The sequence below is a fragment of the Elaeis guineensis genome, chromosome 15 (assembly GCF_000442705.2).
Source record: "Elaeis guineensis isolate ETL-2024a chromosome 15, EG11, whole genome shotgun sequence".
Classification (NCBI taxonomy): Eukaryota; Viridiplantae; Streptophyta; class Magnoliopsida; order Arecales; family Arecaceae; genus Elaeis; species Elaeis guineensis.
Genome location: NC_026007.2, coordinates 60,062,583 through 60,079,647, shown reverse-complemented (window position 1 = coordinate 60,079,647; position 17,065 = coordinate 60,062,583). Strand labels below are relative to the sequence as shown.

Sequence of the window (17,065 nt, the reverse complement as noted above, 5' to 3'; positions counted from 1 at the left end):
ACTTTTAGCCTAATTAACCTGAGAGGCTAGCACCAAATTTCATGGAAGGTTGGACTCCTGTTGGGACCAGTTCCAAGCTGCTAGTGCTTTGTTCAAATTCCTAAGCTCCGTGGAACGGGAAAGTGTCTAAGAGAATTTATAGAACAAAAGTTGAAAGGGAGCTTGTGATATTATTGACTTGACCAAGCAGTGCAGTCACGACTTTCCAATTTCAAACTATTTTCATTCATCAAAGAAGAGAAAACAACAACCTATTATGAAACAAACTTACTTCCCAAGGAAATGCTTTAGCTGGCAACTGGTGTCCGAGATTACCAGTCCGATGGACGGTGATTGCAGATGGGTGATCCTCAGGAGCGGCTGAAGGATAAGGCCACCGAAGCCTTTGCCTTAGGCCCCCACTCCCAGGAGGCCCCCCGCTCGCACGCATCCGGTATCGCGGTCCAGCCTCCGCCTCTCGCTTCCGGCGTCCCGGTCCAGGCGTCCAACCTCCACCTCCGACGTCCCGATCCACCCTTCGGCTTCCACCGGTAAGTTTCTTCATTTTTTTTTGTTTTTCGACACTCCCCCTCCAGCCTCCACCTCCGGCGTTCCGGTCCACCCTCCGGTCTCCACCGGTAAATTTTTTCATTTTTTTTTGTTTTTCGACACTCCCCCTCCGCTCCAATTGTGCGCCGGGCCGACGGTCCGTCGGTCCGCCTTCGTTTCTCAAAAATCGGAGTCCGGAAGAAGGCCCCTTCCCGATCCCGCCTTCGTTTTTAGCTTTAGGCCTCCAAAGATGTTGAGCCGCTCCTGGTGATCCTGATCCCCCATGTATTGCATCATAGTCATGGCATCTGTGCCCTGGACGTGTTCCATTTTTTCTGAATCACGCCTCTATGTTCTTGAACTGTAGACGTGCATAGGTTTATCAGATGGATAGTAGAAAGCTTACAAAGTTTGAGAAATCCTTTATGCACCGTGGGCAGATGTAAAAAATCCGACATGCAGTGCACCACTTTATATGATTGATCTACGTAGCCATCGCTTTTCAACACATACTTAATGCTTATAGTTCTATTTTTTCATTTAAAAATTTTGTATGACGAAAATACTACTATTTGAAAAAAAAATTATGATATCTTGTGGTATATTATGACTTTTTACACACAAGATGTTATAATATGGCTCAGAAAATTATGATATCCTTTAACATATTATGATATGCTACGTCAAATTATGACTTTCTACATGCATAATATCATAATATGGTTCAGGATGTCATAATATAAAAGGGTCATTTTGTCCAATAACTTTCCAACATGCATTTAATGTATGCAGTTTTATTTTTTCATTTAAAAATTTTGAATTATGAAAATATTTTTATTCTTCGAAAAAAATTATGATATTTTGTTGTATATTATAACATCCTGCATCAAAATTATGACTTCTTGTACGTAGAATGTCACAATATGGATATAAGATATCATAATTTTTTTTCAAAGAATAGCAGTATTTTCATCATTCAAAATTTTTAAACGAAAAAATAAAACTATCAGTATTAAACATGCATTGAAAAATGATGACTATATAAATTAATTACATAAAATAATATACTTCATGTCGGATTTTTTATATCACCCGCCGTGCATAAAGAATTTTCCTACAAAGTTTATGTCAGTCTTTGCAAAGGCTTTTTAGGCCACGAGATAAGGAAGGGGAGAGTAATGAAAGGCCCAAAGAAATCTGCTTATGGCCCATCCAGTCTATTGGTGTGGATTATAGAGGCCCATTGAGAAAAGACATGAGAAACAAAGCCCGGAAACATCAACAGAAGAATTATGCATGGTAACAAATCACTGGCCAGTTGCAAAGGTTTTCCAATAGTTTCTAGTTTTTCTATTTTGTTAAGGAGAGAAATTTATCAGGCTGGAGGTTGGCTGCTTCTGATCTACTCGTCCCAACTTTCAGGTCAACTCTAATATCTTGGATAATTCCTGAGGATGTGTGGATTGCCACATGGATGATGAGCTGGACAAATTTAGTCGCGCCACATCATCTTGATCATCTATTGCCATAACAGATCATTTTAGAGCAAACTCATCCTAACAGCTATGTTTGAATAAGATATGGAAAAAATTAGAAAAATTACTTAAACAACAAAAATAGAAGAATACTTATAACTCCATCAATAGTGAATCCTTCAGTGTGCAAGAGTTCAGCTAAGTCATAATGACTAAAACTCGGGATAAAGCAGACGTATCCATCAGCAATCTTTTCCTTATTCGGAACATCTAATTTGAACAGAACTAACTGTTGTTAAAACCTAAATAGTTTAGTTAATTATCGTACATCGAAAATATGAACATATCAAAACTCATACAAATCTAAATTCAATAATGAAAAATTTTTCATATTTGATGAGAGAAAGGAAAAAAAAAAAGCAAAAATCTTCTTTTTCAACTCAACAACATCTACACGTACTCGAGGATAACCATACAGCAAATTGTTCAACAAATAATGAGGCTGTGACATGGAAACTCCATCTTGGTGTAGTAACCCATTAATGTGTTGGGCCAGGCCATTCCACCTAGTTAAACAGTTTTGTAAGGTATAGCCCATTATTCAGCTTAGAGATTGGGCTATATCCAATCTATTATGTACCAAAACCTAAATGAAATATCGTCATCTATGAATCACTTGTTAATGGCTGATGCAGGAGGGATTTTGTCTGATAGACTTTAGTGGCTCAACCACTGTTGTTACCCAAAAAAAAAAAAAAAAACAAAAACAAAATGAAATAGAAGCCATTAATATCACATCTGTCCTTAGTGCATTTTGAAATCCTTCTAATTGCAAGGACTGCTTTCTGGTAACTTTCAAGGTTATGATCCGAGTTTAGGAACCATAGATAAGCAAGTCCTCTAGCATTATCATATTTTGAGATTTGATTTTCATTTTTGCTTCTTCAGCCACCAAAAGCTTTCATTCAATGATCATGGTGAGTAAATAATCATGCAAATGGGTGTCATATGGCATAATGTACTTGATCACCAGATTGTTGCTTAATAAAGAAACCTATGTGTGGCGCCAAAATATAGGATAATCAAAAAATCAAATTGATAAGAATTTCCTATAACCTAGGTACATAGCAAATGTTAAGTGGTTGAAATCTATGTTTTAAGGCATAATATTTTGTCGCTGTGCCTGCATCATGGTTGCACTAAGCGACTGCATAGCAAGCTAACAAGAATGGCTAGGTAGAGAGTTCCAACTTTAATGTCAAGTTACAATACCATCAGTCTTAGTCTAATCTTGGATTTGGCAGTAACCTGATTAAATTTAAAAGTTTGTATATCCAAGGATAAATCTTTGTACAATAATAAGGTCTAGGTGTCATGGATTCGAAATATAGAAACAACCCCTCTATATACAAGGGTAATATTACATACATCTAACCCTCTCTATATCCTATAGTGGTGGGAGTGTCACACACTAGGCTGCCTCTTTGTTTGAGTATTAGTGGGACCAAAAGATAGTGGGTACAATTTTACAAAAGCTAAAAGGCATTGGTTTCCATAGCCTAGTGTTCAAGTGCTTCACCATTGTAGCCTTCTAGAGAACAACTTGGGCCTTGAATGGCCTAGGGGACCTTTTACGCAACCTGCCATAGATTGACTAATGAGGTGTGTCTGATGGCAGCAAAAGCAATCTGTATCTCTAGTATTAATTAAACCGCTTTAGCACAAGATGGTTTGCTTTATAGAGAAAATTTAAGGCGACCTCAAAGACTACAACCACTTGGCGTCAACTCTCCAAATGCAAAGAGAGAAGTCTCTTAAAGAATTCGACTGAAAGGGATATAGAATTTAGGGTTGAAGAGTCCAAGGGAGGATATGATCCAAAAAAAGACATGAAAGTTGTGCAAAGTGATCAGTAATTCCTTCTATTGTGGAGAACAAGGCCATGCATGAAAACAAATTAGAAGTCCATACCATGTAGATGGACCCAAAAGAATGGATTAAGTAAGTTTATTATGCTCTACCAGATAAGTACTACTGGTAGACCAAAGGTGCCAACAAATTGCAAGGACAAGTGCATGATAACATTAAAACATCTGAAAGTCTCCATATAATAAGCATGTTTTGTTTGGTAACATAAAATCCAATCTGCAGGGTTGTAATCCAGGCATGTTAGGTGAAAGGAAGCACACAAGCGACCAATTAAAAAGAATTGTATAGCCTTGTTTTCCCACCGGCCATTGTCTTCTTGACCACACCTATTAGATTCCAGATGACTTCTTTGTCCATTACCAATGGGACTAAAAGATCATGGAGATTTTGCGAAAGTGGTAAAAGCTTCCTTAGAAATGCCTAGGCAGCCACATATATACCTCGGATTATTCGTATTAAAAACTCTTGAATTGCTGTCCAAAGCAAGCTTTGCTCCTAAGAAATCCATTAGTTCACCAACATTGTATATTTCTGAAGACCCAAGACTTGAGAATAAAGCAATCTCCAACCAAACATAAACTCTTGCTTGGTTGACAAAATCAAAAATGTTCTTTCTTTGACGGACATCCTGGTGGTAGAACAATGCCAATATAAAGCTAATATTGAATCAAAGCTCCTCAGTGTCGCATGCTTTGTGAATTGACTATTCCAAAATCAGGTTGGCAGGATGTAACTAATAGTATTTATTTATCATATTCCTAAGATCCTTTATGCTTTGAAAAAATCAATCAAAGAGAGACCATGGTTAGATGCCCAGCAATCCATATAATACACATATAATTGTCTTGTTAATAGTCATCGTATCACATTAATTTATTATCTACAAATGCGTGTGTGGAGGAGAATGGACCAGAAATTTACAATAGTCCTTAACTTTGGTGCATTGCAAATGCTTGAATGCATGGTCCACGGTGTAAAGAGAAGGAAATGTTAAGGAAAGACGGTAGGATGAAGCATTTGGAATCACTTAAGATTGCTGATTAGTTTGGCTTCATTTAAAATATTAATTCACACTTTCCTTGGCAGCTTCTGTCCTAACCAATTCAGTCACCTCTTTCACACGTAAACCTAACTAGTTACCACACATACTGCATGCTGAGCATCATTATATTTATTTGCAAACATTGCACATTCCACAATATTGAGGAATCAAATGCTGAGTGCAGGCAATGCAGCATACATAGTTCTGTTCTCTTAAGAATCTTGGCCATAATCAAGCATCTATTTCATCCCACTTGACACCAAAAAATACCATAGCTTGTAATGGACAACAACATAGAATATTGTGAGTAGTATTCCTTGCAACTCATTGGTACGTATATGTAACAGGCAATTACATCTCCAATAGTCCTCTTCCTTAATCACAAAATCATCTGAATACTTATGTTAAATTATTGAGGTGAAAGTATTATGTGGAATCCAATCCACAAATAAGTATATTTATGTGAAGAAGAATCAGTTAGGTGGACACATATGATTAGTAAATCAATCATGCTAAGCTTTCAAGCTAAGGTTGCTGAAGGAATCAAAGTGTGACTCCTTTACTAGTAGATAATTAAATGTGCTAGCTGGTGATGATTTGCTCATATGCTTTGAGGTTTTCATATCCCATGTACTGTTGCTTAAAGGAGACCAGACATCTGTTCACATCTCAAGCTTTGAGAGTGAGGAGAACTGGATTAGAATCAGCACCATATGTTCTATAAAAGCAAAACTATGTTTTTATGCTTATCTTCTCCCATTTAGGCCTATTCGGTTCACCTGCATTGCGCATGCGGTGTGTGCCTATAATAAAATATACAAGTGGCAAAGTATGGCATCCTATAACCACATGCCATGTTTCACTTTTCAAGTTAGGGATAGCATGCTCAACAGTAGTTTAAGAGGATCAGCATCACTGCATTAAAGTGCATGATGATCACACCACCATCTTTAAAAAGTTGACTATAAGATACTCTAGTCTCCAATGGAGAAGTATCACTAACTTTGATTTGGATGGGAGAAGAAATCTCCAATTTATAGAGTAACTCAAACCATTATCATCACCAGCTCACACATAGATATGATTGATAACTAATATTCCATCTCCTATAGGAAGGTGTTACTAATTATAAATCTCCGGTGCAAAGGATATGCAACAATAAATACGAGGATCATCGAACATATTGGTTCATATGCATCATCCCTCCAATCACCATGGACTAATTACAAAATATCAGTGATTGATGTTCTCATCACTTAAGGGTCACTAAGAGCTTTGATTGTCTTTTTAGCTTTTATAAAATAGATGACTACAAAACATGATTTCTATACTGTACTATTCTCATAAAACTCATTTTTCAAGTTTATAGCTTACTAGTATTGGAAAGCTGAGTTTTATGGAAAACAACCAAACAATTATTCTTGCAGTCATCACACTAAATCTACAACTCCATGCACACTAAAGATTTGCAACCCGAACGAAAGCTTTGATTCCACCAAACTGCAAAGTCATGAAGGGCTCATAGACAAAGGAAAAACTGCATCAATTCCCTGACAACCTTTTGTGAGATTTTAATTATTAACTACTCCAAGAGGGGTTACAGACTCAAAAAAGCTCTAATGCCGAGCATGACGTAGGTTCATTATCGTGGCCATGAGCCATTGAGGCAGAGCCTCACAACCTTCACCACTTTCTACCCCTTCGAGAAGCTTAGCATGGAAGTGGCTAGAGAGGAATTTGGAGAAGGATTTCAATTGGTGATCAAAAGAATCCCTTTCCATGATCATGTGCCTCCCAAAGTAACTTATATTCTCTTACTTTGCACGCTCACACAGGCGGTCAAAAACAGCAGAGATTCCCCAAGATCTTTTCTGGTCTTTTATTTCTACCCACATAACAAGATCTATCTAAGGGTGATGTAGGAGCCTAGGAATAATTACTGATAGGTGTGGGAGCAAAAGAAAGAGAGTAAGGAAGGACCAAGTTGCATTTGTTTGAAGAATATCCCCGCACCAATACAGATATTCTTTTTCCATGGAAGGAAAGGGAACAAGCTTTCTATAGTTCCAAATATTCTATGTGGGATTTGGATTTCAAAAGAGAGCAGAGACCTGGAAACATATCATTAGGTTTGGGTTCTTATTCCTCAATCATTTGTAGGAGCTGTACTCTAAAGTGCAAATCAAAGAAAACCTACTGACTTTGTTAGACTGGAGACTTTAATAGATACTGACCCACAGTCCATCTGATAGAATCTTATTGTATTTACTACGAAGAGACATGCTTCTGAAAAGCATGAATACGATTTTAAAAGGAGGCATGTGAGAATAAAGATGGGCATATCATGATAGGAATTGGATGGGGATTGCAGATGTCCATCACAAAAGGAAGAAAACTATTGGCCACCTCCTCCATGGCTTGGCAAATCTAAGAACAATTACATAGATGCCAAGCCATTGCTTACATAGAACAAAGGAAAGCATTCCATCTACTTGAGCTTGCAAATGAGCGAGCAAAATATTTCTACAAGGGTCCAAGGTCAAGGAACCTAAGATGGTACATTAGCCATTTGGGTCCACTTGGAATCTCATAACCTGTGTGATAGTGAACATTCATACATCAATTTTCTGCTGCAAGGTATACACACAGGATACAAGCTGTCAATTCTACAGAGAGCATATATTCCAGATACAGTAGAACATACTTTTAAGATATGGAGGAATAAAATATAGCAGGCAATATTAGCTTATCATGGGCATAAACTAATTGCAACAGAATACACGTACAGGATTCAACAAAATGGATATTAAATAAGTTTGTCAGTAACTTCCTTGCATGGAAGTAAAATACTCCAAGCCACCTCTGGGTTGAAAGGTGCAGAAGAACCACTCTGCAAACCAAAAGACAACCTTGTGCAGATAGCTTCTACCCATGTATTTTATCCTGAGCAGCTGCAGGACTTTTTGCTTGTGGAATGACCCTTGAATATATAGCACATCTGATACTACAGGCAAAATTACATCAACAGCTAATGTGGCTTGTGGTTATTTGAGGTTTAATAAATGTCAAGGTGATGAGATGAGCAACACTGTATTGTATAAATGGAGAAAACAGGAACAGTTATAATCTAAAATTACACCAACAGCTAATGCGGCTTGTGGTTACTTGAGGTTTAATAGAGGCCACTCTGAGGAGATGAGCTACACTGAATTATATAATGGAAAAAATTGGCCCAGTTATACAGATTACAATTAAAGCAACCATGGATTACCTTTCTCAAAAAATGTAGGAATTAACTATTGGAGAAAGTCCATATTTACCTTAATCTGAAAGATAAAAATCTACCATTCCATGCATTTGCCAAAAGCTACATATATAAATTGCATGAGACCTGTAAACAAGACCTTCAGACCAACCTGAAAGATGAAGTCTGTCATTCACATGCATTTGCCAAAAGCTGCGTATATTGCATGAGTACAGAAAGCAAGACCTTTGGACTATCTTTCGCAGAAAGGTGAGAACTATCTGAGCAAGTTGAGAGCAGTATCGTAAATATAAAGTCTATCATTCCTTATATTTGCCAAAAGCTGTATACATTGTATACATATGATCAGCGACCACCAAACCACATAACAAACAACACCTTCTTACATAGCAACTTCTTTCAGGTTTCAACCATGTTCCAAAGAAACCTAGACTAATACTAAGCATTAGAAGTGAACAAACACTAAAAACTAAGAGTAGGAACTGCCAAACTAACAAGGTCACAACATGGAGATAGAAGGATGACACTATCTCCCAGTACAAAAGTTTCTTATAAGAGTTAATAATAAACCATAACAACCATAACAGCTATTTTTAATAAACAAAACACCACCTTCAAGACCATTCAGCACCTTGGAAGAGCCTTACAACCCAGAGGGTTTTTCATCTCAAGAGACATCTTCAAGCACTCGGACAGATCCACACCACCCTCCGAAGGGACCCATTTGAAGCGGTGAAGCAGCTGAGCCAGCCACAGATGAACAGTAGCCAGTGCCATGGCCTTTCCAGGGCAAACCCTCCTGCCAGAACCAAATGGCGCCAATCTGAGATCAGAACCCACAATGCTTACATCCTCCGCCATGAACCTCTCAGGCTTGAATTCACAAGGCTCAGACCAAATGGACTCATCATGAGTTATTGCCCACATGTTCACCATCGCCGTGGTCCCAGCAGGGATGAAGTGATTCCCAATATTGACATCATGGATAGCAAGGCGAGCCCATGAGAGGAGTGGACCTGGTGGGTGCATTCGCAGAGATTCCTTCACTATGGAATGCAGATAAGGAAGCTTTGGGATGTCGGAGTCGGAGACAATCCCGGAGTTTCCGACAACAGCATCAATCTCAGCTTGGGCTTTTGATTGGATGTCGGGGTGTAGAACCATTCTAGCCATTATCCATTCCAAGAGGATAGCAACAGTATCAGTACCTCTAAAGATCATCTCCTGTTACATAACCATGCAAAAAGTTGGCAGTCAACAACTATCATCGATAACATAAGTTTCCCCAAGAACAGTAAAAATTGTTGTCATATGCTTTTACCGCAAGGTTGAAACAAAGGAAAGGAATATATATCAAGTCCAAAGCAAGATAGCATATCCAATGAAAGGAACAACCAAAGTTCCCACAATAACAATGACAGCAGCTACAGAGTCAAAATCCTATAAAGCAGAAATATATCAACACCTAGATCATTAAATTACACACACGTATATATGTATGCATGTATGCGTGCGTGCGTGCGTGTGTGTGCGTGCCCAGCTCATTAAACAATAGTAATTAACACCATAAAACGAAGACACAAAGGCTGACATGAATGACACCCCCCGCACAGGAAATAACAAACGACTGGATTTTTCATATCAAAGGCCTTAAATTAGTTATATCAGAAAAATCCTCATAACTCTCCTCATTATACCAAAAAAGAAGGAAACAAATACCACATCAAGAGTTCAAAAAAAATCTCTCGACTGAAAAAAATGATAATACTGCTTGGAGAGGTAACAACACAACAAGGAGATTACAAACTAAAACGGTCATAAGCAGAAACAGGCACCCAAAAGTAGCATGCAAACAATTAGAACGCCAAGAGAACAACCACAACAACAACAAAAAAGAGATTAACATCAACCTACTTTTGGGATGTTAAAGTTTAAATCTTGGGAAAATCTTACCCAAAGTACAGCCACCTTGTCAGCATCAGAGAGCTTCTCCCCCTCCTCCTGCAAATCAAGCAACACATCCACGAAGTTCCCCACCCCATCCTCCACAGTCCGACCAAACTTTTCCCTCCTTTTCCTGTGCTCCTCTATGATGTTGCCCACAAACACATTGACTCTCCTCACCAGTCCCCTGCACCTTTTCCTCACACCTTGCAAGTCCAGCCACCCCAGCAGAGGCAAGTGATCACTCCAGTTGAAGACCCCCAGCAGCTCATACCCCTCCCTCACCAGCTCTTCCAGTTCCACCCCCTCCCCCTTCACAAAATCGAATCTTTTCCCAAAAACACTCATCATAATGTTGTTCAACGACCCGAAATGCAGCACTCTCTTCAACTCCACTTCCCCATACCTTCCCATGAGCTCCTTAACCTCCCCAACCATCCGCTCCCCAATCGCCCTCCGCTGCTCGCCGCAGGCCGAAATCCTCTTGGGACTGAACAGATAGTTGGCGGAGATCCTCCTCAGATTCCTCCAGTATTCTCCAAAGGGAGCAAAACCCATGGCTCGGTGGAAGAGGAGCTCGTAGGCGGATTCCTTGATGGGCCGGTCGGCGAAGGCCGAGCTGTAGAGGATCTCCCTCGCCGTTTCGGGGTGGCTCGAAACGACGAACCGGGTGAACCCCACCGAGAAGGCCATCAAGGGGATGGCTTGAAGCGACCGGGCGAGCCCAGCGAGAGCACGGTGGCCGGCGGTGCCGGAGAGGGCGAGGACGATCCCCGGCGGACCGGGGATCGAGCGCTGGGCCCTGGAGAGCGCCCACGCAAGGCCGCCCGGGTAGAACCAGAGGACGGATAAGAAGACGAAGACGAGCGCGAGTATGGGAGAAAGGACGAGGTTCGTCGGGAAGAGAAGGAACAAGGCCGAGTCCACCTCAGAGGACGACATTGGCGGTTTCTGGAGAGGAAAAAAGGCGGTTTTGATGTGGCGAACGGAGATAAAGTGGTTATCCGGCGAAAGGATGGAAGCCTGGAAGAAGAGAAAGCGGTTTCCCAGGAGAGAGAACGTGAGAAGAGAGCGACGAGACGGAAGGGCGAGGGAGGAAGTGCGTGAGAGAGCGGTTAAATAGGCGTCGGGGAAGTCGTGAGGGGTTTTGAAAATTAACCCAAGCGTTAACTTCGGGTTAGATTTTAAACGCGATTCGAAAAATTAGAGCCTTCTGATTGGATCCAAAATTTTATGGAATTGATGACTCAAATATTTAAAATAATAAATTATAAATAAATTAAATTATTTATTTATAAATATTTAAAATTATTTTTTGAATGAATTAGTTTGGATCACATAAGTAAAAAAAAACCCGGGGAATATTTTTCTCCCAACAAAATTTGAATCAGTTCATTCAAAAATAACTTGAATATTTATAAATATAAAATCTGATTTATTTATAATACAATATTTTTTAGAGTTGGACTACCAATCTCATGAGGTCGCGGGTCCAATCATCCAAATAAATTTTAAATTGACCAATTTGCCATCTCAATGAATATTTCATTGTTCATAGATACTCAATTCAACTGAGGGCAAATTAGTCACATAGAATTAGAAATCACCCAGTGTGAAAGCACCAGAGAGGCACCATCTCTCAAACAAGTCCGCATAAAAGTTTCTATGCGATAAATATTATGGTCCCTTTCGTTGGTCGGTGGACGAGGGAGCAAATGACAGAGATTTATATGAAGACGTCCGCATAGGGAAATGGCTTATCATAAATGGCGGTTAGAGAAGGCCAGAGGTCTATGAGTATAGGGGACCAGCTCGGAGCGCGGCGCTAATCATTCCAGTAGGCGTGTGAAGACGGACACGTGGCGAAACGGGGGAGAGGCCGCCTCTGATGCGGCACGTGCAACTCCAGAGGGGGAAGGTGGGGGGCGGGGTAGTGGGGCGTAGGGGACGTCGGTTTGGGAGCCTCGAGGCTGCCCGTTGACAGGCGTCAGCTGCCCGCGGGCATCCCGGCGTCTCCCTCGTCACGAACAAATCCCCGCCCTGCGACGGCGACGTTACCGTTTAAAGCGGGACCGGCCGCCGCCCTTTGTAGCGGGCCCACGTGGCCGAGCCCCGTCGCCCACGCCGCTGTCGCCGTCAGCGTAATCTCCGTCGCCGTTTTCTCAGCGGTCCCGCGCTCGGGCTAGCTGGGTCCGTGAATTGGAGGGTGGTGATCTGGTGGAAATCGTGTAGGATTAACTATAGCCGTCGGATGAGAGAATGGGGATTAGGGGGAGGAGGATGGTCCCGACGCGAAACATCATCATGGACGGTCATTAATCCACAGGAACCATCACGTGAAGGATGTGATCTTCTGCGGGGAAGCGGAAGAATTAGGATGCATTTAAACTTTAAAATCGAAAGAGTAATTAAATTAAGTGCATAATAATGTTAATATAATGATGATTATTTATTAGAATGGCAAATACGAGAGGCGGTGGGTTGCATGGACTCTGCTGGCTATCAATATTCTGTTTCAGGATATGTTTTTGAAAAAATTATAAGAACGATATTTAATTTTAATTTATTTTATTTATATTATTATATTTTTAAAAAAATATTAAATTGATCTTTTTTAATTAACGATATATTTCAATATGAATCAGCCATTCATTTTATCAATAAATAATATTAGATTTCTCTCTCAATGAACGAAAATGCTTTTTATTCATGGACTTGAGAAGAAAGAAGATGAAAAGAAAAAATAGATGAAAAAGAAGGAAGAAAGGAGAGAATGGTAATGGATAAGGAATGGATTAGAGAAGAAAAAAAAGGACCAAAAAGAGAAGAGAGTGGAAGGAAGAAGAAGGAAAAGAATGGATTACGGGCAGGAAAAAATGGAGGTGGAAGGGGCCGCTATGAAAAGGATAGCTTATGGGTGGCTTGAAGAAAAAGAAGGATGAGAATGTGAAATGGATAAAAGGAAAGGCAAGGAAGTAGAAAGAGCTACCATGAAAGAGGAAAAATATGTGAGGAGGAAGGAGAGGGGGAAAGATTTTTTTGCCAGTGAGAAGGGGTGAATGTAGAGAGAGCCATCTAAAGGAACAGAGCTCATAGATTGATTTATAGGAGAAAAAGGATAAAAAGAAAGAGAATGAGAAAAAAAGAGAGGAGGAGAGAGGGGCCACCGACAATAAATAGGATGGAAAAGGAGGAAGGGAAGGAGAAGAGAATGAGGAGAAAAAAGATGGAGAAGGCAAGAAGGAATGAAGGTGGAGGAGGCCGTCGTGTAAGGGAATGGTTTATGGATAGCTTGAAGGAGAAGAATGATAAGAAAAAGTGAATGGAAAGGAAGGAGAGGAGAAAAGAGAGGAGAAGAATGGGTAGAGAAAGGAAGAGAGGAAAAAAGAAGAAGGAGAATGGGTGGAGAAAGGAGAGGAGAAGAAAGGAGAAGGGAGAGAGGAGGAAGGAGAGGAGGAGAAATGGGTGAAAAAGAAAAGGAAGAGGAGAGAAGGAGGAAGGAAGAGAAAGAAAGAGAGACACCAACCAGAGGGGATCAATTGGAGAAGAGGGAGGAAAAGAGAGATGGGTATATATTTTTGTCATTTTAAAAAATTTTATTAACGAAGATAAATAATTGGACCATATTGAAATATATCAATAATTAGAAGGGTCAATTTGACACTTTTTAAAGTATAGGGGGTATAGATGAAATTGAGATAAAATAGAGGGAGTGTTTCCATAAATTTTTTTTAATAGTTATTAATGGTATTCTCTTATTTGGACAGCAATTTGAGAATTACTTTTGGCATGAGATTTTTCTATGTATACATATTAACTGGGTTTGAGATTTTTTTCTGATAATTTTAACTTTTTAAATGAAATAAATGATTTTACTGATGTAAATCTCAAAAAGATTTTTATAATTTGCTCTATTTGTCGAACATTTTTTTCTTAAGAGAAAAGAAAAATGGTGGAAGGCCCATCTATGCTATAAACACAAGCATTTTATGATTCAAAATTAAAACTTTAAAAGGTCCAACTACTTGAAGAGGTGCCATTCAACTCTTTCAATTGTTCATTGTTTGAAATAGTATACTTTCAAACATAATTTTTTTAGAACTTAGAGAATTTATCTATAGAATATAATGATATTTAATTAGTGGATGGTGAAATGATTGGTTAGTATTATTGTTTTTTGTGTTATTTTTATATTATTTTTCATTAAACCATGGCTAATAATAGCTATTACGTTATGACAATAAGGTCAAGCTAGAAAATGATAGTTTAAAATTTTTGGCCAAAAAAAAGGTAGATGATCTTATAAACATTGTGAAGGTTTTGGGCAAAAGTTGTTATATTAGCTATGGCAACATCCTTAAAATTACAGTGTGATATTTTTGAGAATAAGATTGCATCATGATATTTTTTCGAAGAAGATACTGTATCCCGACCGATCTCAATAATTGAGATGTAGATTGATTGCTACAATCTTACTTTCGATCGGCATGCCTCTAAAACAACTTGAAATCAATTGGTATTCTCAATCTCTCTTTAAATTAAAAATTGAGAAAAAGGTGAAAGGAAGGCCAAGAAGATGTATTTGGTGAATAAGAAAATATATTCTAAGAGGTAGAGATGTTGTCCTTCCTGTCAATGATCTGTTGGAATGAGGTTAACTATTTAAAAACAAATGCTTCATAACAACACAAGGTGTATGATCTATACCAAGATTCATGCATCATATTCTGATGGTAAGATGCATGAATCTTAAATTTCTTATTCCTACCAAGTTATCAGTTCTATTGAACATGTGCAGCTACTCCACTAAACTTTCTTTCATGTAGAGGATAAATTCATTGTCTGCTCATTATAAATTTAGAGCTGATCGTACTTTTTTCCTGCACAACATGAGGTATTGATTCTAAATATTTTACAATTGCTGGAGGAAGGCCACTATCAATCCTCCAAACTTCCTCTCCATCTCTATATCTTTGCTTGATTCTTGGGATTTATACCTAGAACAGCACTTGTAAAGGCTACAACATTAAAGGATTCCTTCAGAGTATCAATGAATATTTCTTTTATAATACTAGCTTATATGATACGAAATCTGATCATTAATGGACCTCCTTAGCACATACAGGGATGGTATTTCTCCAGATCATTTCATGTTGGAAAACAGCTCTATGTTGCTTTAGATGGGTGCAGGTGGTAGATATATCTCGATAGTGCTTGATCTAGTCATAATTGGCTCTTGGTCAACAATTGAAACCTAAGATCGATCCACATTAAAATCGTGCCAAGGTTAGGTCGTTCGAATTTTTTGAACATTTCTATTTAGTCTAACCAATTTAGTTGAAGTCTGACCATGCTAAATTTAAGAGGAATTTAATCACCGGCCCCTACATGGATCAGACTTCAACAAGATGCCCCTATTGACCAACATTCTAACACATGGTCCAGTGGTCACAGTTTTTTTAATTTCTAGCATCTCTAAATATTTTCAGGCTTAGTATGGTGATGGATGGGGAAGGGATCACAAATTAAAAAGGCTGGTCTGTGGCCTCTCATCATTACACTAGGTCAAAGGAGGGACCGCATGTTAAAAATGCCAAATAATTTCAATAAATCCAAATTTCAGCACAGGAGTTTGGATGATGCGAACTTGGATCCAAATTGGCATTACAGTCCCCAACCCATCCCCGTTTGCCTCGGTCCCCTTCTTTCTTTTTCACCCCACTTGTTAAATTCTTCCATTAAGAGAGATGGGCAGCATCATCTTGGTACATGTATTGTACTGCAAAGGGATGGGTGGCCAAGAAGCGTCCAACAAGCCTTTCCTCTTTTTTTTTTTTTTTTTTTTTTTTTTGAAATAAAACATTTTAAAGTGGCCATTGAATGCACGGAATGTTTATTAGACTCATAGCATTGACTTGGCAATTTACACAACTACGTTACGTGTTCGGTGATAATTCTCATAAGTTGCACTTTCATCCTCTTGTCATGTGGCATGAAGAAATTTTTTTTTTTAGGGCTCTTGTTGCGTGTACATGAACAATTCTCTTGCCATGTCGCAAGAAAGAATCGGTATAATTTGCAAGATTTGTTATTAAACAGAAAGTTGGTATAGAGTAATGACATCAAGATTGTAGACTTCATAAAATTTTTGAGTCTGAGTTTTGCAATATCCACTATATGTATGTCTATTTTGATAGTCTTAACATAGTACAAGAGACCAAAAGACTCTCATATGTCTCTTCCAAACTCCAACCCATGAATTGAAAAAATTATACCTTACACTATGTGCACCACGTAGCTATTTTATGTGTGCCCATTTCGACAGTCTTAACATGGTACAAGAGACTAGAAGGCTCTCACATATCTCTTCCAAACTCCAACTAATGGCTTGAAAAAATTATACCCCACACTACATGCACCACTTGACCATGCACACTGATAATCACAGTCACTCATTGTCACGCCCCGAACCCAACACCCGGGTCGGATACGTGATGGCCGCACACTCCTTAGAGCAAGCCCTAAAGAATATGCAAGGCCAAAATAAATCATTACAATCTTATCAACCATAATATTTAATTTCAACAGTAATTCATAAAACTTGCATAATAACAATTAACATTCCTTCAATTCTCTGATCAGATACTATGACACTCTATTTATCCTTCTGCTCACCCGTAAATCCAAGCCATAGCCAATCTAAGTCATCCTGCAACTTTGAGAAGAAAAAGAAAGATGAAGGGGTGTGAGCTTTACAGCCCAGTAAGAATTCCCATATCACACTGATATAGTAATATAGTCTGAAAATAAGGATAAGCAATAAAATATAAAATCTCATGTTCAATGTCCAGAATAATGTAAACATTCATAAATTTTCTGTCT

General features: G+C 38.9%; 1 protein-coding gene across 1 annotated transcript; it reads right to left on the bottom strand.

The window, feature by feature from the left end:
- Positions 1–8,523: 8,523 nt before the first annotated feature.
- LOC105058103 (cytochrome P450 78A5) lies at positions 8,524–11,289 on the bottom strand. Its single transcript, XM_010940898.3, has 2 exons — positions 10,193–11,289; positions 8,524–9,463 (listed from the first exon to the last, which is right to left on the bottom strand). The coding sequence occupies exons 1-2, from the start codon at positions 11,123–11,125 to the stop codon at positions 8,864–8,866; spliced, it is 1,533 nt and encodes a 510-aa protein (XP_010939200.1). The 5' UTR covers positions 11,126–11,289; the 3' UTR covers positions 8,524–8,863.
- Positions 11,290–17,065: the final 5,776 nt, after the last annotated feature.